Source organism: Cydia splendana, chromosome 1, assembly GCF_910591565.1.
Source record: "Cydia splendana chromosome 1, ilCydSple1.2, whole genome shotgun sequence".
NCBI classification, from domain to species: Eukaryota; Metazoa; Arthropoda; class Insecta; order Lepidoptera; family Tortricidae; genus Cydia; species Cydia splendana.
Genome location: NC_085960.1, coordinates 6,570,379 through 6,594,891, shown reverse-complemented (window position 1 = coordinate 6,594,891; position 24,513 = coordinate 6,570,379). Strand labels below are relative to the sequence as shown.

The window sequence follows — 24,513 nt, the reverse complement described above, 5'->3', positions numbered from 1 at the left end:
GGGACTTTAAAATTGATTATAATTAACTTACCCGCTGCTTTGTCTTTTTAAATATTGATCCTAGCGAAAAGTGTTGTACATATTTCTTGTGGACAATTTTATGTTTATTATATATGTATAAGATTTTTTTGCTATGAGTCATACTTTTCAAATTATTAACGAAACATTTAAAAACAAGGAACCTTAGAATTTATTATAATTAACTTTACCTCTTTATTATCTTTTTAAATATTGATCCCTGCGAAAAGTATACTCAACCTTTTTTGTTCAAAATTTTGTGTAGATTATTAACGTTTAACAACATTTTTTGACATTGGCCACCGTTTATGCGTTATTTACGAAAAACTAAAAAAAGGGACCATACAAGTGATTATAATTAAATTTCCCGCGTTAATATCTCTTTGAATATTGATCCTAGCGAAAAATTGTACTGAATCTTTCTTGTAGGCAATTTTATGCAGATTACTTATGTAATAGAATATTTTTTGCTATGCGCCACCGTTTAAGAGTTATATACGAAAAACTAAAAAAAGGGACCTTTAATGTAAAATATCCCACTTCCGGTCAAGATTTCGATCGAGCAACCGGCAAATTCGGATTCAGCGGGGTCTAATTATGTTAATTAATTAATTATGTAAAAAACCCGGTTGCTTAAAAGTAATACGATTTGTCAGTCGCATCAAGAAGGAGAGCGATTTGGATTTTTTTTGTCTAGTCTAATACGTTATTTCAGTTATAGAGGTGTAAGTATTAAATAAAATAAAGTATTTTGTAAACATGATGCATGAGTTCTAGACTGCTTCAAAGTATTGAGACTGAATTATATATGTATGTACCTATTACACGCAGCGTATTGTAATTTCAGTTCGGGGCTTCATACCTTCATAGCCGTACTTTGACCCTTCAAAGAATCCTTCCTTGATGAAGAAAACCTCAATAGGGCGGGTATTTTCCCAGTACATTGAACTGGATTTTAATTAAAAATAGGATGTATAAACAAACCGGCTTTAAGTGAATTAATTATTATTGGGTAGAGCACTGATGAATGGTGTAAATATACGGAAAAAACCGGGCAAGTGCGAGTCGGACTCGCGCACGAAGGGTTTCGTACCATAATGATAAAACGGCAAAAAAGAAAACGGTCACCCATCCAAGTACTGACCCCGCCCGACGTTGCTTAACTTCGGTCAAAAATCACGTTTGTTGTATGGGAGCCCCACTTAAATCTTTATTTTATTCTGTTTTTAGTATTTGTTGTTATAGCGGCAACAGAAATACATCATCTGTGAAAATTTCAACTGTCTAGCTATCACGGTTCGTGAGATACAGCCTGGTGACAGACGGACGGACGGATGGACGGACGGACAGCGGAGTCTTAGTAATAGGGTCCCGTTTTACCCTTTGGGTACGGAACCCTAAAAATTAAATTCTTATGCTGAAAAACGGAAGTTGTTTTTAGAAGGTATATTATATTCGTTAGGAGCCTAAGGTACTTTGGATCAAAGGAACGTCTAAATAATTTATTTTTTAATGAAAATTAAGAATTTCGTGGTAATAAAAATACGGGTCTCGTCAAACTTCACGTTCTTTTGACCCAGATGTTGAGTAGCACTCAAAAATTTTAATTCTTGTCAATAATACAATTATGAGTCTTACTGAGTGTAACTACTTTATTTAAAATAAATAGTTAATAGGTATAGCATACGTGTCTGAATAAACTACTACAGACAGTAAACACTTCAGAACTCCACACATATCTACATAGAGCTGACGAGCATTTTAGTTTTGAACTCAAATCAAAGTAAAGTTCCCAGTTCAAACACGAATTCTTGAAGGCCGACACCTTGCTTCAGGAAATGCTTTGTACATGTTCCTTCACCGAAACCCTTATTCTGCCCTCCTAAGCTAAAAGGCCGTATTTTCAAAGAAAACTATAATGCAAATACAGCTTTTTATCTTAAGAGGGCAGTATTAGACAGGGTTGAATAAAAATAAAAACTAGCGTACTAATTTACTCAAGCCCACGCAAAACCTTCATTAGTGCTAAACTCGCATTACAAAACATAGAATAAGGAATAATTCTAGCATTTCCTCATTTTGAATGAATGTTTTTTGTTATAACCGAAGTGTTGCGGGCGGACTAATTATGATTGCGTTCTTAACGAACTTTTGTAAGTGATTTCTCGCTGTGCTAATTGTGAACGCAGCTTTTGTTTCTTTTAATCTGCAACATATTTTGGTGTAGCTACGAGTTTTTCAGCAACTACAAGCGCTGCCGTTTAAAATAATATCGTATTTATGTGAATAAATACAAACATATTGAAATTATACTTTATTAGGTGCATGATTCAAACTTATCATGAATTATTAGTATTTATTACATTGCATTGATGATGATCATCTGCATCACGTTTAGTCATAAAACGTGCACTCTTCACCTTCGTCCTTGTTCTTCGTTGGATAAAGGTTTCTTCAAGTCTCCAGAAAGATGGGTGAGATGCATTAGCAACAAATAATATAAATTAATAACAAATAAAAAAAAAAACTTTTTCACACTGTCCTTACTCCAACGCCAGCTGAATAAACGCAGTTGAATAATGTAAGACTGCCGCCAGACTAAGAATAAATTAAATCAAGGAAATATAGCCGTAATAAAGTACTGAAGTGAAAATGGGACGACAGCCTAGTCATGCCTAAAAGATGATAATTAATGTCGTGAAATTAAACTTTTTGCGCTGTCATGTTGAAACAAGACGTGACAAGCTACGCAGATTAGCACAGCTTAGAGGTTTCTATTACATTTTGCGAATTATTTGACCTAAGTATATTAATGCTAAAAAGATGTATAGGTACCTAAAGGAATATGTAAGTATTTTCTTACATCAACATACCTACCACCCAAAAGCACATTCGTACCTACCTACCCCCTTATTCATAAACGTTTACTAAAGTTGACAAGCCGATAATAATAGTTTGTCCCTATCCGACGTATTGGTATGATGGAAAGGGACAAACGATTATTATCGGCTTGTCAACTTTAGTAAACGTTTATGAATAAGGGGGCTAGTATTTAACAGTCGGCTCACACAGGTGACTGAAATTAACTTTAAGTTGTATAATTAGATTTCAACTACAGATTAAAACTAAAATAAACCAATACTATTGTGATCCTTCTAAGTGTAAGGCCTGAGTGGACGCTCGAGTTGGGCGTGCAGCGGGGCGGGGCGTGCGGCGTGCATGTTAAACAAATGCAAACGTATAGGAGCGGCCTTAGTGGACGCTGCTCAAATCACTTGTGAGCCCGACGCCACGCTGCACGCCCCGCCGAACGCTCCGCTCCGAGCGTCCACTCAGGCCTTACACTAAGGCCCAAGGTCCTACATATAGTACTTATTCAGTTCCATGCAATTTAAATCATATTCAATTGGAACAGAGTCGCATTTATTTTGATTCGTTCAATTTTCAAATAAAACCAAAATCAACTATATTCCCTGCACTAAAGGATCAAATTTCAGTGGCAAATTCTGGATTTTTAGGATCATTCTATAGAGGTGCTATATGCGTGCCTCCGTGAGGGACAAAACATACTTACGCAATGCGACACTATGATTGGTCGAATTTATTTGTTGCCCACCATAATTTTTTGGAAACAAAATAATACTGACTAGCAATAACAATAAAATGTTTTGGCACTTTCAACTAACAAGAGACATTTTTAAGACATATGAGTGATATTTCAAAGACACTTACCGTTATAATATAAACGCATTAAGAGTGACTACGCTGTTTTTAAATAAGGTGCGACAAAGTAGAGGAGATTATAAGTCTGTCCACGGGTCGCTGTAAGCTGCCAAAAATATTTTTCAAATTTCAACAAAGCCGGAGTTATACCGTCTTTGTCTATGATACCGGATAAAACCATCGATTAGCGCTTTATGATTCTACGAGTACACGGATCTTAAACCCATTTAAAACAAAATACCTAATCAGTTTGTATTTGTAAAGCAATGTTTGTTACTCGGGTGATAAGTTATCTTTTTATTTTATTTAAGCAGTTGCTTTTAATTATATCACAAACAATTGTTTTGAAATGTTAGATTTAGTTTAGTTTTCTTCTGTGGACTCCTTCTGTGTAAAAAACCTCATCCAGCTTCCATCTGATTTTGTCTAGTGCTGCGCTTTGAACTATTTCGTCCTGCCAGGTGAATGGAAAACCCTTTAGCTACGGAGGTACTTCTGCGGAAATGGCGCTGGATAGAATATGTTTTACGAAGGCTAAACAACCACCTATCCAAGTAACGGCTGACTTGGGCAATTCCCGGAAAAAGAGGGCAAGGTCGCCCACGTACCTACAACCTGGAGGTGTACAGTGGAAAAGAAGGCTGCACCAGTTAGCCTCGGCTGGGCGGAGCTGGAAGAGAATATAGGTACCAGTCAAGCGCGAGTTCATTTAACTTTCGCATCGAGTTTCTTATCTTGTGCAACTAGTTATTAAACACGAACAATTTTTGACCAGTACGGATATGAATATGATGGTCAAAAAACAACGGGTTGCACTCAGGGAGTGCCGGCAGAAGAGAAAACTCAATGACTAGTGCAAAATGCACTACGTATAATTGAGGTTAACGCCATCTAGCGTTATTTCGTCGCATTACTTGAAAACCCTAAGCACATCACTGTTAGTACTCATATTAATACCAGTTAGAGCGAAAGTCACTAGATGGCATTTAAATCAATAAAGAAAAACTCAATGACATTACATGTAACAGGTCCGTCTTACGGTCACGTGATCGTCTTACGGTGACGTAATCTCACGCGAGATTAACATTTTTTCCCCACCTCAAAAATTGCACAGCGCCGCTAAAGAAGTTTTCACTTCAAAAATACCATTTCGTTATAATTCCGACGTTTTTTTCATTTTGACGGTATAAGCCCGTTAAAAGTTTAAAGGAAAAAAGTTGGCATCTTACGTAGACCTTATCTCGTTGCTATAAGGTTTACGAAATGTCACTTAACTGCCTCGAACATCGTGCTAATGACTGCTGCCGATCGGATAGAATAAGGGTCAGGTTATTTTTCCTGCACTTACTTATGTTTTACTTGGTCAGTGATAACAATTTCACAGTATATATATAGAGGTAGAGGTATTTGAAATTGATATCGTGATACGTATACATCCCGAGATATTTAGCGATCTATCTGAGATGGACAAAATTGCACCATAAGGCTTCTTGTTTACCTTTTTTGTACGGGAATCCTAATTATATATTTCATGTAGGTACAATCAATTACCAATACTATTCATTCGCTTAGCACCTTGGCATATAAACTTCTATGCAGGGGGGAGGGGTCACTTTTCTCTGCATGTGATGTAAATGATTTCAGCTCAATATGTTTTGTTGATACATATAATAAGTATTTCAACTTAAGTAAACCACCTCGCCAATACGAGTAGCTGTATAGAAACGTGAAAACAATTATTATAATTAGGGCACCGACTGTTACGTGGTTAACAATATAAGTATTGCACATGTTTGAACAGTTTGTGATATTTCAAATATTATTCAAAAGAAATAGGCCTCATGAAGTCATCACAATCGAAGCCATATTAAATGGCATTCAATTTTCCAAGACCGTAGGAGGAGGTGTTTCTCAAATGTAGTCAATTGTTAATTAATACTAAAATGTTAAATCAACATTTAAAAATTCTGTTGTTACTTGTGCTCGTGTTTATTTCAAAATTTTCCAAAGCTTCAAGGATATTTTGCTACCAGCCGGTTCCGTTTGATAGCCACCAGACAGTCTTCCAAGTATTGACCGATGCTTTAGCGCAAGAAGGACACGAGTTAGTAATACTTACAACTCGACCACGGGAAAAGCCATCGACAAATATTTTAGAAATTGACGTTCATGAAATTTCACACTCTGGTTTGGAAAAACACTACGCTGAAGCCGCAAGACATCGCAACACCTTTGGTTTTCCAGACCAATTGGAGTTAATGAAATTTGCTAGAGACTATATGGACCCAGTGTATGACCTTCAGCTTGAACACCCGCAAATGCAAGCGCTTATTAAGGATAAAACTCAGAAATTTGACTTAATATTAGTTGAAGCAAATACACCAGCAGGCATTGTACTGCGAGCGAGATTCAAAGCGCCAGTTCTGCTAGTTAGCACTATGACAGTCACCTCTGACATCTTCCATCTTGTAGGAGCTGATACCAATCATTTATTTTATCCCGATTTTTTGATTGCACCAGTATGGGATTTGTCATTTGGGCAAAAGTTGTGTTCTTTTTACAATTTGGTACGAATAAAATTTACAGATCTAAAATTGGACAATTACGGAATTAAATTTTTAAAGAGACACTTAGGTCAGGAAGCTCCGTCGATGGAAGAATTGGAAAAAGACGTAGAAATGTTATTTTTGAATGCATATCGATATTGGGATAATAATCGTCCAGCCCCAATTGGATCTGTGCTATATATGGGCGGATTCCATTTGAAACCTCCTAACAGTTTGCCTGAGCATATTAAAACTTTCGTGGATGAATCCAAGCACGGTGTCGTGGTAATGAGCTTTGGGTCTAAATTTAAATTATCAACATTGCCCAAGCGTATTTTGCGTATCATAATCAACGTATACTCCACGCTTCCGTATGACTTTATTTGGAAATGGGATACTGATAAATGGCCAGACAAACCCCATAACATTAAAATCGTAAAAAAATTACCGCAAAACGAATTATTGCGTAAGTGTTTTCAACATTTTATAATGCCTCTGTTTGTGAAATTTTGCTAGAGTTCGTCTAAGCTAACACTGCGCCGTTTCTGAGAGAAAGTTTAAAACTGTAATAAACATCATAGTTCATATAATCAGACATAATCAGACATAGACATAGACATATAATCAGAAAATTCAAAACTTAACATGTCACATAATAAGTACCAAATCATACGAATTAAGATACAAATTAATTAATTAATGCCTGTTTGGTTGTGAGCCATTTCTTTTAATTTAATGTAGAATGTAAGGTCATTATCAATATTTTTAATAATGTCGGTTACTTTATTATATTTAGGTACAATACATCTGGTGCTACATTACGACACCAGCACGGTTCCATTTTTATCCACTATCACTATACGCGTCCCTTTCGCACTTACATACTTGTTAGAACGTGACAGGCATGGTGACAAGGGATAAAAACGCGACCGTGCTAAGCCGCCAGGTGCTAATAATAAGCACATTACGTAACTACGTCGAAAATTTTAAGGGCCATATGTATAATACTGTAGGCGTACCGTAGGCCATATGTACTGATATAATTGAAGACTGATCAAATACCTATAAGTATTCATGTTTCAGATCATCCTAAAGTTAGAGCACTAGTAACACACGGTGGCTTGCTGTCGACGCATGAGGCGATAGCCGCAAGAGTTCCCCTCGTCGGCCTGCCGTTGTTCTCGAATCATTGGCAAAACGCTTGGCAGTATGAAAAACTTGGGATTGGCATTTGTTTAGACATCGATCATTTGAATGAAAATAAGCTTAGAAACGCTGTCGTAGCTGTAGTCGAGGAGAAAAAGTGAGTAAATATGTAATATATACTTATCTAAAACTATCCAAAATATCTGTTTTGTATTACCCACGACATAAACCGTCACTCTATAAAACCGCGTTTTAAGAATGTGTAGGGAGCTCACCTATTAGATCTTACAGTTTTAAGCAGTTTTCTTGTGACAGTCACGATCTAGGTTATGCAAAGAATGTCACTGACCATTTCCTTGCTATTATTGCGACATTGCTGTCGAGATTAGAATGTTAGAGTTAGATCAAGAAAAGTCTGCAGCGAATTTGACAGCCCACGCAGTGCAAATGTTATTTATACTTCATAATTTCATAGTAGTTTGACGTTTAAAATAACACTTGCACTGCGTAGGCTATCAAATTCGCTGCAGACTTTTCTTGGTCTAACTCTGCTAATTTTATCTAAAATATTGATATCGCCTGAATGTACGCTGTGTATATATTATCTGTGTTTTTTGGCTGGGTGATATTTATTTATTGGTGGGTTCAGCGAACCTATAAACTTATACCTATGTACCGTATGTTGACCAGGTTTCGAGAAAACATCGGCCGAGTGTCCCGTATCGTATCAGACAGCCGCGAGAAAGCGCTGCAGACGGCTACGCGTTGGGTGCTCCGGATGACTACCCCGCGCGGGCCGCGCTATTTACGGTCACCCCTTGCTGACACGACTTTCGCCAGTTATTATATGCTCGACGTTGTACTTATAGCAACATTTTTTGTTCTCGTAGTTGGTATTGCAATTGTTTATGCTGTAAAAAGCTTATTTATGTTGCTCAAATAAATTAATAAATATGTAGTCAACACACCAAAGTTGAAATGTTTCGCAGGTGTGTTTTGTAGGTTGCTATTTACGGTCTAGAATTGCTTTTTTAATAATAACTAAAATTTTTCAAAAGTTTCCATGTATGCTTAGTATATTATAAAATGTATTAAAATACAATATAACTAATGTTAACGTGTACCACTATTTTGAAATTACCTACTCATTTACTTATATAAAATGTGTAAAACGTTAACATGGAGGCAATGTATGTTTATTTTCTCTTATAATTATATACGCTGCTCGCAGTGCTCGTAAATATTCACAACTGCAGCAAATTAAAAATACCTGTGTCCTGAGAATTTAATTATCGTCAACAAATAGTTGCAATTATTAATTTAACGGTAGGTAAATAATATTGTTAAACTTCTTAATCACCTTTGGGGAAATCTTATTAAAATTTTACCTTATTTCATTTAATATTTATACAGTTTGAAGTCTTTTCATAATTTTCCCGTCACTTACAGTAGACGTCCTAAACGCTAAGTACCTACTGAAGCTACTGGTTTGTTTTCTCGGCTCACTGAACTTGGAAGTTTAGCTAAGCTTTGAAATGGTTTAACAGTTGTGGAATGGTTTCCTCGATGACTTTCCTCATTGGACATTTTACTTAGTTGTTCAATCGTCCTCCTAAAATATAAAATAATTATTTATTAATTAAAAAAATACTTAACGTGAAAGATCAAAGTAAATAAATCTTGGAAAGCAAGACGGAACGTTGCGTAAGAAGTCCTCTAAATATAAATCTTCTAATTGAGTACCTGCCTACCTATTTGCTGATGCTATTTTTCTTTATGGTTATTCATACTTTATTTTGTATAGATTTACTCCCTTATTCATAACACTTTACGGTCCTGATTTAGTTAAATTATGCTTTATCCCTTTCTCACAAATACATAAGTCATACCTAATGACAGATAAGGACAAACGATTATTAGCTAATTGAGGTTTGTAGCGCGTATATGAATAAGGGGGTTAGTTTGCACAAGCAAAAGAGCAATTATCAGTTGAAGAAAAACTTATTTATGTAATAAATAAAATCACCCATAACTCAGGAACAAATACCTATTTGTGATAAGTACTTAAAAAATGCCCTTACCGGGATTAGAACTTAGCTTTGTAGGTAGAATCACTACCGACTAGGCTACATAGGCCGATATTGAATCATAATTATTAATAATTTATAATTTTTTGTACCACTCTCCAAAACCTCGCACTTAGATGGACTAAACTTGACTTCAGCATCACCACGCTAAGAACAAAAAAAAGAAAGTGTATGCACGGGTTTTTTAATCGTGGTAGCAAAAGGCACTCTGCCAACTTACGTTGGTAAATTGGTGATTGAATATTCTGAACATGATCGTAAGGACAGGGCTATAGCAATCAGCGTGCTGTGTGATTAGATTATCTGTGGTTGCTGCGCATAATGAACGATATAATTCTCTACTGACTGCATGTCCTACTTGAGCGTTTCTTTTATTTTTTGCCATTTTTATATATTGTGATCTTTATTGCCGCCACTTTTGTGTTATTTCTAGTCAGGATCGCGAGCCCTTTTCATCCTTATAGGAGAAAAAAAGTGTCCTAAAATTTCCATACATTTCTCTAACTTTTCTTTTTGTTACCGCCATTCAAAGTATATGGGGAAATGGTAACACAATAGGAAAAAACTCTAGGACCTTTTTTATCCCATTAGGATGGAAAGAGCTCGTGATTCTGAGAAGAAATAACACAAGAGTGGCAAAAAAGGTCACAATATATAAAAATGGCAAAAAATAAAAGAAACGCTCACTTGGCAAAGATTTTTGGTATAAATAGTAATATTACATTTACTATTCTTATAAGTGTAGGTAATCTATGACCAACATTTTGATAGAGACCAAATCTACGTGAGGAGTGTTTTTTATTTTATACATTTATTTATTTATTAAAAATGTATGTGAAAATGGGAACCAGGTTTTGTGTTAAGGACCATTACCTGGTTGTCGACTTTACCGACAAAATGAACGGGTGCCAAGTTCTGTAGATAATAAGTTAAGTAAATAACTTGGAATAATATCTATGTATATGTAAATACTTTATTGTACATAATTAAGACAGGTGGAAATTACAGTAATAAAAAATATGCAATGTTCAAAAGCGAAAGCGAATGAAATAAAGGAATGAAGCTCAACTTGAGTGTGGGATCAGGAGATACAACTCTTGTCTTTCAGTTTTTGTAGGATTCTAAATCGTATTGTTTATTTTTAAATTGGTTTATATGAAGTGAAAAAGTACTAGTGAGAAGTAAATTAATTAAAACATTCTTCATCGATGCTTTTTACTAGGCTCATGTAAAATCACCCAAACAAAATTGTATACAACGTGCTAGTGCCCTAGGCAGTTATGATATCGCTGATGGTTTATGAATAATAAATTGGGACACAATATGTATTGAGGTACCTGCGCTGTGTAAGTTGGGAGTATGTACACTCGCAACATGTTTGTTTAAGCCCGGAGACAGCTCGTCAGGTGGAGTAACATCGGACTTGATAATCTCGTCTGTGCTTAAGTCAAGTTTAAGTTTAAAATATATAAGCGTGTTATATGTTTAAGTTAAACACATACTTTAGGTACAGAATAATTAACAGCTCCGAGACAACGGGGACAACGCCGTCTTCGAAACGTCGGAGGTAAATCTAAAAACTTAAATACGCGATTAAGTCCCGTTGTACAATTTAATAATTAACGGCTTGTAATTTAATATTATATCCAGATACCCTAGAATTTTACCCGAAACAGACTTTTTATACAAACGAGACGTGAATGTAGGTAAGTAAAAGCTGTATAGGTATGTATGACCCGTATTACTTACAGTATTTTTTAGTTTAAATTTAAATAAGCTTACTTATACGCGGCTTACTGCTGGGACTACAAAGGAAAGTTGAGGGTTGAAAGATCATTCATACCATTAAAATTCTTAGTGCATAAATATATTCAGGTTTCCTCACAATGATTTCCTTCACTGAAGATCAATCGGATGTTAAATTTAACACAATATGATTCCTGCTCAGCTCAACCAACGCAACGCTTCTTCGAAAATATAAATAGATTAATATTACGCTCGTGTTCTTTAAATTTAGTAGACACGTGTTTCGGCGAAACACTCAAAAGTCACTTAATATTGTTTCATTTACCGTCAAATATTTTTACAATGTTGTTCAATTTCGATGATCTATTTTTGTCAAAGGAAGGTGCTTCAAGGATGAGCCTAATAAATCAATTTAAGGATGACTCACGCTAGACCGTGCCGGGGCCGGGCCGGAGCTTCGTTTTCTATGGAAAGCACCACGTGATCACCGATCAGCCGTCACAGTATAGTGAGTCATCCTTTAGTCCAGGTAAAATCAATGGAGCTGCTCAAGGTACTAGTGATAGATATTATTTTATACTCATTTACATAGCAATTTAGATATGTTCTATAGGTTTTTTTATGGTCTCATTTGTTCCCGGAAAGCACCAATTGATAAAGAGAAAGCAGGACAAAATTAAGCAAAGTTGACCTCGTACTTTTTGATAGATCACATTTTCTACATTATACTACAGTTTTCCAACTTACATCATATCTAGATTTTACTAAGCTTTGACATTTTAAAACTATGACCGATGAGGGCGGATGGGCATACAAAGAGATGTTTTTAGGGTTCCGTACCTCAAAAGGAAAAAACTTATAGGATCACTCGTGCGCCTGTCCGTCTGTCTGTCTGTCCGACCATTCCCCTCCTTTATCTCCGAAACTACTGGGTCTAATATTTTGAAAACACACACAAAATAGTTCATTACCTATTATAGATGACAGGAAAACCTATTAGAAATGTGCAGTCAAGCGTTAGTCAGACTTAATTACTTAGCTTTTGATCCAACCCTTTTACAGACCACACAAAAAACACATTGACTCATTGATTGATTCACGTTCCACATAAAAAAATACATTGTTAAAAATTGAGTAATGTACGGAACCCTTGGAACGCGAGTCCGACTCGCACTTGACCGGATTTTAAGTTTAAACTTGTTTTAATCCTGAACATTTTCCTTGTTCTACTACAAAGATTTAATAAGGGTTTACTTTGAAACATATTTCTTCATCAACTGAAGAGGGACAAAACAACAGTTATTTAAATACTGTCTGCCTAAATGCCTAACAAGTTAGAGTGCCGTGGGGACCGCTCGACCGATCAGCGAGACTTAGCGAGGCCACTACGGTTTTCAGACTGCGGCTTGTTTCGCACGCGATGGATGCGAGTTCTTAGTCGGACCAGTATTAACAGACCATCGATATTTGTGAGAAATATACGTAAACAGGGTCTGATTCTAACTGGTTCGCCACGAGCACAACTTGGTTGGACTCGGCAATGGACCGAATGACACCTCAGACCGTTTTGCGGATTCACGAATGGCAGTAAATGTGAAATGTTCTCAATTTTACCTCGGGTGCGAGCAAAAAAGATTACCTCTGTAACTCGAAGCCGTAGAGGCTGAAGCTGAAGAGGGTGAAGCTGTAGAGGAACAAAAACCTCTACCTAGTACTTACCTCCATATTAAGTCTATATACCTCGTTATCACGAATTTTTTGGCGTTTTACTTGGGAATCGTGTTATCGAAGTTCCACTGTAATATAAAAAATCCAAAATCAAAAATGCAAGTAAAGGGAAAAATATGAAATCTATTAAAAATATATATTGGTTACAGTACGTAACTCTCGGTGGGCGAGCCCGACTAGTCGACTCGTAATTGTCTGGTTTTATTTTTCAGTAGTTAATATGGTTCCGTTTATAATTCTTTCGGTCATTATTCGCTTGCCCTTATCTCATTCACTTGAGGTCGGCGCAGCATGTCTTTTTCTTCTATACTTCTCTGTCGCCCGTCCCGTCATCTCAACATTCACTTGAGTCGATTCATAATTTATCATCTCTCATAGAGTCCATCCATCTTTTTTCCTCGATTGGTTTATCTTTCTTTTGATACAAAACCTTATTAAGTAGTAATCAAAATAAATAAGTATAATAAGTAAAAAAAAAGAGGTACCGTAGAATACTTACTTTGATCAATTTCAAAATTAATATGACATGTATTTATCTCCCCCAATATGGAATCTAAATATAAATTTAAAAAATGACAATATCGGTTTTTGCTTCTCTATCGATTTCACCAACAATATTTTTGTTTATGTTTCCGTTGAAAAAAAATTCTAAAGTGGTGATCAACTTTAAACTTACTTTGGGGTTACTTGGATAACCCCCCCTTTTTTTCGACGTAATTCGATAGTAACCCCTATAGAGAGTAAAGCTTCAGAACATTACAAAAAAAACCGTTCGCAGGTTTAGGATTTATAAAGATTTTCTTGCCTTTGGGGTTACTTTGACAAAGAGAAAAAAGGTTATTTCAGAAAAAAACAACTTTATTGCAAAACAGTCTCATATTTTACATATTTAAGGTAAGAAGCATAGTTGAACAATATAAACCTATGAAAATTTATTAACAATACGATGATGTACGGATGCTTGGTGTAGCGACGGCCTGCCTTCGACCACTTCTTTCACAGCCCGGTTTAAAACATTTTCAGAGTAGTTCCTATATCCTCAGGCATTATTCTAAAACAATAATACAAAAATCAGTTAAAAAACCTTCAATATCTAAATATTAAAAAAAAAACTATATGTCGTCGGTCGTCATTGATCAGTAATCAAAGTAAACCTTTATAGGCGATCAATGACACCCCATGCCACAAAAACCGAGAAGCTAAAATGGCCGCCATGACTAAGATTTGCAACAAGAATCGATGTTATAGGCCGATACATGCCTGATGCAATGGATTACATCAAATTTATGTATTTACTATATAGAACATTGTACATTAGAAGTTATACAGGTTATTAAAAGTAGACAAAACTGATACTTGTATATTTATTTTTTTTTCCCATTGATCGACGTGCTTGATCCCACGGACACAAATCACAAAGTGACGTTCAATCTTGCCAACCGTAAAAAAAAACAACCAAAGGGTGTGTTCAGAAAGCATAATATTCGAGTTTGAACATGAAGTGAAGTTTTTATCAAAGTAAACCCAGGATTCAAGGTAACCCCATTCCACGGTAGTAAACTTTACAAGGTTTGTTTTTTGTTTTGTTGCTATAACTTTTGCTATTATGGATTTTATCGCCCTAAATCGAATGTCGTACAATACAACAATAAACTTTTATTGCAGCAATTTGATGCCACCATTTTGCGAAAAAAAAAAAAGGCCAAAATGTTTTAAGATGGAGAAAAGTTCGTTTGACGTGAATTACACTTTTTAATAAATTTTATAAGAGCATTTTTTGTAATAATATAAGATAGTTTTACCTACTCTGTTACTACAATCAAAAATATATAGTTCAATTTACGAGTATATATTGGTAGATCTATATTTTTTAGACGATTTTTTACTTTATTTCTACTGACAAATTAATTTACCATCAGTCAGTCTTAAGACAAAACGCTTCTAAACACATTCGACGTGAACTGTCAGCGTTTCACCCGCCTTAAAACAACTCAAACTGTAAGCTCCAGTTTGTTGTTCCAAATATAAAATTTACACATTACCCAGAACCTGAGTGTTGGCGGAAACCAGAACAATTTGTACGTCACGCGCGTTACTGGGAAGCCAATAAAACACTGTTAAACTCGACGAAAAGTTAGCTTGGCTCTCACGAGTCGCGGCAACATAATTGCTACCTACATAATTCAGTATAGATTGGTATAGAATCTATACCAATCTATACTGAATTATGTCATTTTACATCTATGCTATAGATGATAAGTATGATAATGTATTTTGATTTGAGGATTTTTTTTAAAGATAGTAGATAGTGTAATCTATTTTCATCAAAATTATTCATAAGAATGTTATCAATGTTACCTCACGAATCTATGTAAGTAGGTACTCTATGTTACTCTAGTTGCCGCTGGTAATTATAGGTATATATCTGATAATGTTCTCAAGTATGAATAGACTTCCCACTTGTTTCGCAGTTCACTTACTAACGAACAACGAAAGTTTAATAATTGGTCATTTATTACAACGGTTAATTTTAATATTTCTAGTAGGTATACAGAGTTTCAAACCCAGACATAAAAAATAACCTCTGATCTTTTGACAGATTTAGAGTCCTGCTGATTCTCGGTCGTATTATTAAGGTTTATCCAAAAATCATATGCAATTATTGCTTTTTCTAAAATCGGCCTCGTAAATGCTATGGAACAAATTTCAGTACCTCAGTTCTCAGGACAAGTTTCAGATGTTTTTATGGCCACATTTGGATGAAACACTCAGTATTTATTTTATGCTATTGTTTACTTCTGACAATTGCAGAATTTTATTATTTTGCATAATATGGTCATTTTCGGCAATAAAGTGACTTTCATAGTTATAATGAATACTTTTAGTTAGTATTTTAGTTGAGAGTTCAACTGGGAATAAGAATAATTTAAACGGAAAATGTGACTTTACCTATTAATTGATTGTTATAAAGTCTCGCTTCTTTAAATGATTGAACTCTCAGAGCATAGTTCATATATCTGTGATTGAACTAGTTATAGTTTGAATTATGAAGTTCAGAGAATATCTAGTGCATAGTACTTACTGTAGTATGATGTAAATATTTTACCTTGCCGTTCATGCCTTGAGGTATAAAGTAACCTTTGAAGTAATTTAAGAATGGGAGCGGTTTTCGATACATATCTTGTAATTAACTTGTCATGACTCACAGTTTTGTTGTACCTATAAATTGCCGTATTGATTTTAAGGCACGTTGGCAAAAATCATAATGCGGCATGAGATTTTTGTTGATTCTTAATGATTACTTAATAGGTTTACGAAGATTCTTAGAAATTAAGATAGGGACCAGCTCAATACACATATGTATTACAATTTCCTTTTTTTAGTAATTTGAAGAGGTAACAAGAAAAGTTCTAATAACACTGTCGCAAATTTTCTCGTACTTAAATCACATTTATATTGCACTGTGTAATCAAATGATGTTAATTTTCCACTATTTTGCTACATAAATTAACTGCTCCCAACAGAATTGGACCGTCGCCAGAATGAACTGTGGGCTTAAAAATGGTTAACGTTCGGCGTACTTGACTATGAAGCAATTTTGGCCAATTGAGGCGTGCCGCGTTTACTTATTGAGTTGGAAGTATTTGGAGGGAAGAAGCCGGGTTTGATGAGGTTTTCCGGTGCAGGTTGACCTGCCAATTTTTGAGTTGACACAGTCTTATTACGTTATAACAAGGATGCTTGCTATATCATAAATAAATAATAGCGTGGTGTACCTAATTATAGTGACCGGTAAAATCTACTACTCTTTATGATAACATGTTTGCTGTTAAGTTAGTATGAGAAGGCAAATATCAAATATCAAATATCTTTATTTTGCATAAAATATGGTACAAAAGATGGATTAGCAATTAAGAAGCACATGCATACTTCACCAGCAACTGGCATGCAAAACACAAACCCTAGATATGCTACATCTATTAATAATGCTAATAAATCTAATATTATACATATCCCTACTTATAATTACAATGTCAAAACAGATGTCATACTTAATCTAATTACAATGTCAGTATCTAATCATATTTGAAGAAGTCGAAAAATTCATCAATTGAGTAAAAACATTCCTGTATCAACCAACTCTTAAGTTTACGCTTAAAAAGACTAAGTGGACTTTGAGATCATCTTGGAGACAGTTATAAATTTTTATTGCCATACAATAAGCGCTCTTTCCATATAATACTGTCTTTTTAGCAGGTATGACGAGACGATTAGGGTATCTCGTATTAAACTGACAAATGTCCTTATATCTAGTAAAAAGTTCAGGATGCACTCTAACAAATAAACAGATTTCATATAAATACATACATGGCACAGTCAGAAGTTTCATATTTCTAAATAGAGGTCTGCATGAGGTCAATATGTCTACATTACAAATAGCTCTGATGCACTGTTTCTGTGCTAGCAGTGCTTGGTTTGCGTGACTAGAATTTCCCCAAACAAGAATCCCATATCTGAGTACAGAGCAAACATAGCCGTGATACGCCTGTATTGCAGTCTCTTTACTGCTAATTTTCGTCAATCTCCACAAGGCAAATGCAAACGAGTTTACTTTACTACATACTTTATTAATATGCTCATTCCAAGACAAACTATCATCGACACATATACCTAAAAAGTTAGTCTGATTGGACTCTGTTACAATTTGATCTAAAGAAGTAACTGTGAGAGGTTGTTTGACAGCATTCCTATTTACAAACTGGATGAATGTTGTCTTTTGCAAATTGACATGTAAATTATTCTGGTTTAACCAGGTTACAATGTTTTGGATTGTATCATTAATGTCATTGTTATATGTCTTAGGGTCACGACAGGGGATGACGACAGACAGGTCATCTGCGAAAAGAGTACATTTGAACGTCGTTACATTTGGTAAATCGTTCATGTACAGTAGGAAAAGTAAGGGTCCTAAAATACTCCCCTGAGGTACTCCCAACACTGTTAAGTTTAGTCGACGATTGATAAGTAGTTACTGTTTTGGCAGAATTAATTTGCGAAATCTCCACAAACTGAGTCCTGGCATGCAAGTAATCTCTGAGCCAATCATTGACGACTCCGCGCATACCGTAGAGTTCACATTTGGCTAACAAGGTTTTGTGACAGACAAAATCAAAAGCCCGGCTCATGTCAAAAAAGAGAGCAGTTACTGGCAGACTCTGGTTCATGTAACTCAAAATATTATTTGTTAAAGTGTACGCAGCTAAAGAGGTCGATTTTCCTTTCTGGAAACCAAATTGCTCAGCTTTGATTAAATTAAACTTGTTTAAAAATGAAGTTATGCGTCCATGAAATACCTTCTCGAATATCTTTGAGAAAACTGGAATAAGTGCGATTGGTCTAAAGTTTTCTACACTTTCCTTGCTACCTTTTTTAAATAATGGCTTGATTAAGGCTCTCTTTAGGGTTGTAGGAAAGACTCCACTTATAAAAGACATGTTTACCAGGTAACTAAGTACTTCGACGATTTCCTTTTTACATATTTTTAATACCTTGGTCTGGATTTCATCATAACCAGCTGAGTTCGTTGGTTTAAGCCCATTAATTATTTTACTAATCTCGTTTTTATCAGTTGGGATCAAAAACATATTCGCGTTATTTGCTTTTACTAGTAATTTGGCAGATGTAGGCGTATTGCCAGCGCTTGAATTAGTTAAATTTATGTAAAAGTCGTTAAAAGCATTCGCAATATCAGCGGGATTAGATATAATGTTATTGTTAATGACTAATTTATCAATGTAAGCATCACATGATTGAGTTTTAGTAGCGTTTTTAATTACATCCCAAGTTGCTCTACATATGTTTTTCGATCGAGAAACATATTTTGCGTTTGCACATCTTTGAGCTTGGTGTATGCAACGTTTAAGAATCTTTGAATAATTATTAAACTTCTGTTTTGCATTTAAATAACCAGCTTGACCCCTTGGTTTTTTGTAATAATTAAAACGCAACTGCCTCTTGGTTTTTACAGATTTTTTGATACCTATTGTAAACCAATCACAAGAATTAGGCTTATTTGAGGTTTTTACTTTTAAGATGGGAAAGCATAAATTATAAAAAAGGGTAAATGTATCATGAAGGGTAAATGTGTTTGAATGCCACCGACACGTTACTTTCAGCATAAACTTCAGACCAGGATAAGCTAGCGATACAGTCACATAATTTTTTTAGATTTTCTGGACTATAATCTCTCTTAAAATGGTAATACCAAAGAAGTGGTTTATCTATGTTGCTAATTGGAAACATTAAACTTTGTGCAGTTTCGTGGTCGGACAAACCCAATTTGAGAATTTCACTTTCAGATTCAGGGATATTTGACATTATTTGATCGAGGCATGCTTCTCTGCACTGCGCGTGGGGTTATTTATGTGTAATATAAAATTATTATTTGAAGCAATTCTTGTGAGCTCATTCGAATTTTCTGTGACTTTAAGTATGTCGATGTTGAAGTCTCCAGCGATTACTATCTTATATTTTGTTTTATGTTTTAGCTTGCTTATCAGACTTTCTAGTTTCTGTAGGAAGTTAGTTGCGCTCGTTGATGGCGTTCTGTAAACACAAATAACGATACATTTCATCGAGATTATCTCTACACCACAACACTCAAAAATATAGTCTTCGGAAATTTCATCTAAGAAGGTAAGTTTCCGGGTTTGAAAGTGGTTTGCACAGAATATGCATGCACCTCCTCTTTTTTGATGTGATCTAGAGTACGATGTTGCCAGCCGATATCCACTCATACTTGATGGCATTCTGTGACATCAAGATAATTCCTCGTTTTAATGAGTTTTTGTTAGTTTTTTTATAATTTCAAGCGCAAAATATATTGACCTTGTTTCTTAAATGTATTTTCATAAATTTAATATCATAGCTATGAAACAATTTCATTTCATTATTATTTAATTTTCTTAGATTAGTAAGACTTAATTTTCAACCTTATCTTCTCTTTACATCTTAAGAATTGGAAAAAAGCCGTATCCCGCTTGTCACGTTGTTGAGAAACAAAAAAGTTCGTCGTTACTGAGTTGCGTGATAAAAATCTCAGGTATTTCTTACAAGTCTCACGAACGGCGGTTATCGCTTCAGCTCGAAAAGTTTTTCAATTACATTAATCACATTAATCGGGAAAAATGAGGTAATAATTATTTTTCTTTTTTCTTTATATATTTTAACTTGACGTCAAGCATGAGTGGCGTCGCCTAGTGAGTGAAAATACGGTTTCCCCATTGTTATGATACGACCTTACCATAACTCACATTGCTTATCTTGCGCACAAATAAGTACCTAGTACCTATACCTAAGTACTAAATAATATAAGAACTATAACAGTGTTTAAAATAAGAATACCCCGAATAATCGTAGAGTTTGTCTTTAAATGCCACTTGAAAAGCAGTTACTTATAAAAAACGTCAATTTAAACTTAGACACATTGAAAATTCAAGCCCACTTTGTCTTGAATCAAATAACACAACGTTACGTTATTATCTAAAGAGGTTCTCGTATAACAGCACCAGAGCACGTATATTTAAACGTGTTTGTCTTCGTGTTAAGTGGTTAACATCTAATGAAGAACATTTGAGATAAAGGACTCTTTGGTAATGTTGAATTTTTATTTATTATAAATTTGTTTCTTTTAAAGATAAGAATATTTTTTCTAACAAAGGTAGTCTGTATTTGAGGTGATTAAAAATGTCAATCAGTAAATGGATAGCCGTAGAAATGAGCACGAAGTTCACAATTAGTTATTTTATGCGATAAAACTTTGAAATAAAAGAATAAACGTTATTGATGAGATGATTTAATTAATTTACCATATAAAGTGTCCGTTTAAAATCTAGAAGCATACTTCTGCGGAGTAGCTTTTAAACTAATGCTAAAATAGTGAAGCGTAAACTAAGCGAAGCGCTTCCAAAGCACTAACTATAAGCTCTATGTAATCTATCTGTAGCTAAGCCGACTAGATACTTTAGTTTTTTTTTGCAATAAAATCAATAGGTTTAAAGTCTATGCCAATTCATGAGCCTAGGAAGTCGATTAATGCCTAGTTTACTTTAATGTGCAACCGGGAAAATTATAATAAGAAGGAACAGGATAAAGGTTGTCAAGAATCTATGCAATCTTTTAAATACCTTTTAAAACTTGCACTTGATGGGGCTGCATTGACGTGGCTGACTATTTCTAGTTATCAAGAAAAAAAAAAGGAATGCAAAGAAAAGTAGAATTCTTTTGAATCAAGTAAAGTAGACTTATGCATAATTCAAGATGGAAACTAGTTTCCATGAGATATTGCATTTAGACTCTGAGTGATATTCACAAGTCTGGATTTTCTTTTGAATGAATAATTATTTTTACAATCTCTCTAGATTTTATCTTCTTCCTTAGCGAGAATGTGATTGGTATGAATTTGTAGAATAAACCCGGAACTGATAAAAATATTATGAAGACATTACGATATAAGTAGGTATCATATTATCATATCTATTAATATACCTACAGTACAGAGAGGTAACGTAGCCAGCGTTATGGAATCAATGCCGCAGGCGGAGCTTTCGGATGGGGTGTTCTTTTTAATAACTTCGGTAGAAATTTTTGTATATCTATAGTTCTTCTTTTTATATTTTTACTCTTCTGCTAGCTCTAATTTAGTTTTAATTCGTGTTTTATGTGTTAATAAAAGACTTTTCCAAATAATATACATAAGCTATTAAGTTACTGCACTACCACTTTATTAAATACACTATTGAATTGCACTACCAGTTTATTTTTAACTTAATTAGGATTACCTACCGAATGAAAGGCTTAATAAAGAATATTATAAATAATTAAAAATAAAGTTTTAACAAATTCATATTAAATAATTCTGACTGTTTCAGGCGTAAAATCGGCTCTATTTTACCCGGCATTAACATTTTTAATGATACTTATTTGCTAATTTTATGTTAGGTATATTTAAACAACCGGTTACACATGTTGTGAAATATAGTATTTCAATTTTATTTACTTTAAAATTATGCATTTTGAATTCGAGTACATTTCTGAGAATAACCTTACCATAAACCTTACCCATTCGCGCATTTAATGAGACCTTTATCTCACTAATATGCCAGTACGAGCGAGATACATAAAAAGTACGTTACGTTCACGCTAGCGTTTATGTCCGTGCCAAACTAGTGGTAGGTGTACTGATGATTGTAATCAAATGGAAATTGCCTTATAGAGTAAACTAAACGCATAACCGTTTGTACCTATTTCCTCATTCCTTAACACCCTGTCACTCAAAGGATTCCGCGGTGTTTGTTCCGCGATCCGCCATTACTTAAGAAGGATTTAGATATGGTTTTGCGGAGTTTTGTTACTGAATCTTGAAATAATTGCAATTTGGTTATAATGGCAGATTGAATAGGTATCTTTTCAGGTAAATGGGGTTAAAAACAGTATTTTATGTGACGTTGAATAAATGTAAATAATGATCATTTCAAATTTCCATCAGAGAAGGGTATAATACCATTTTATCAGGCTATCAAATGCTCCTTATGGACATGAAGCAAAAGGGTTCTCTGGTGGAAAGCCACATTATATTTAATAAATATTTTTATAAACATTTATCTTAATTATATTAACAATTTAACGAATATAAGAAATGTCGGATTTATTGTCAAACTGCATTCTCCTCAAGATAAAACACGGGCAATGGTGTAAAATGAACGATTACTTTGTGTATAAGATACTCTCAACCGTCTCAATACGCAGTTTTTATTGCAATCGCTTTAATTAAGTCCAAGCAATTCGGCAGAGCATCTGAATTTCAAATAAGTCGTTTAATAAAACGCTTGTTTTCTGCCGGAACGAACAAAGGGGAAGCGTTGAAACTGACGATGGCTATAAATCTTTTCTGAATTGAAATGTAACAGTCAGTTTCAAATTTAATTGTTCTGTTTTAGCGGCGAGAAATGAATATGCGGATGGGTGCGAGGATGTGAATAATTTATTAATTGTGCGATGATTTGTCATGGAATATAAATCGTTTCTTCAAATTGATACGTTCAAATTCTGTCTTCTTCCTCGCGTTATCCCATTTTTGCCACGGCGCGTGGAAGCCTGGGGTCCGCTTGACAACTAATCCCAAGAATTGGCGTAGGCACTAGTTTTTACGGAAGCATCTGCCCTCTTCCAACCCAGAGGGTTAAACTAGGCCTTATCGGAATTAGTCCAGTTTCTTCATGATGTTTTCCTTCACCAAAAATCGAATGATAAATATCAAATAATATTTCGTACATAAGTTCCGAAAAACTCATTAAACTACTCTCTCGAGCTCTTTACCGCCTATTATAGATTTTCATATCTGACACGCGCTGACTGAATGCAATTGCTTAAATTGAAATCAAATGTTTTGCAGCACATTTTTTTTCAGTAAATTATCATTCACATGTGAAGATATCGCACCCCTTCTCGTATTTACACATGCTCATATTACGTTTGCTACGTGGATATTTCGTCGGCGAAGTGGCTTTATGTAGCTACTTCTCTCTCAACCTCATATCGTTTTCATGTTATTTAAATTTAAATTCTATATTCAAAGTAACTAGGTATAAGAGTACCTATAGGTATTTTACAATCAATCGGCCAATGAGATAAGATGGTTACACACTAAACATTTTAAATTGCACGTTAAACTGTCCAGATGATGTAGTAGTAGTAGTAGTAATCACTTTATTGTACACAACACAGGTTTACAAAAATAAATTACAGTAATGGAAGTACAAAGGCGAACTTATCCCTATAAGGGATCTCTTCCAGCTAACCTTCGATTAGATGAGAGGAAAACTCCAGTCAGATGATGATGGTGATGATGTGATGTGATTTTAAAAGTCAGCAAAAATAGAAATAACGTGTCAGCGAGTTAAAAAAAATTTTGTGAAGAGCATTCAAATGAATTCTCACTTCATATTGGATGTTTTAATTTCGTAAAGTTACGGTTTTAAGACGATGACAAAAATAAGATTGAGCATGTCGGCGTTAACGAATATTAAAAACGTTTAAGTGTTCAGTTTCTATAATAACTCTTGTACTTTTGTCATGCCCGTCTGTCTATCCGAATATCGTAGCCATTTTACTCAGTAAGTAAACTATAAGACTATATAAATTTGTAACGTGCCCCAAAAAAGGGCTAGAACATTTAGAAGAACAGCAAAACAGTGAATTTGAATGTAATAAACGCAGTCGTGTAAACGCTTTGTGTTTATGTTTACTTATTTAAAATAGTCTTGCAAGCTTGCTCAGCACTATCAAACAAAAGATAAGACTCATTTGTAATTCTAATTCGAGTCTGGTTGATCTGAATCAAATCTGAATGCGTCAATCTAATATTTATCTTGTAAGCCTCACTTTATTTCTACTCGTAGGCTACTGTTACGCAATTGAAATAGGCAGGGGTCGGAAACCGGTATTTGGTCCATACAAAA

At 34.7% G+C, this 24,513-nt stretch overlaps 1 protein-coding gene and 1 long non-coding RNA gene across 2 annotated transcripts in view; both read left to right on the top strand.

The window, feature by feature from the left end:
* Nucleotides 1-24,513, top strand: part of LOC134790208 (uncharacterized) — a 488,662-nt gene that overhangs the window by 54,246 nt on the left and 409,903 nt on the right. The window lies entirely within an intron of this gene.
* On the top strand, nucleotides 6,021-7,594 carry LOC134796661 (UDP-glucosyltransferase 2-like). The gene is made up of 2 exons (XM_063768814.1): nucleotides 6,021-6,753; nucleotides 7,371-7,594. The coding sequence occupies exons 1-2, from the start codon at nucleotides 6,021-6,023 to the stop codon at nucleotides 7,592-7,594; spliced, it is 957 nt and encodes a 318-aa protein (XP_063624884.1).

Excerpts from the sequence above, each read along its gene's own strand:
- LOC134796661 (XM_063768814.1), top strand. The coding sequence starts at position 6,021 with ATGGACCCAGTGTATGACCTTCAGCTTGAACACCCGCAAATGCAAGCG. Across the intron at positions 6,754-7,370 it reads ACCGCAAAACGAATTATTGC|ATCATCCTAAAGTTAGAGCA; the intron begins GTAAGTGTTTTC and ends TTCATGTTTCAG.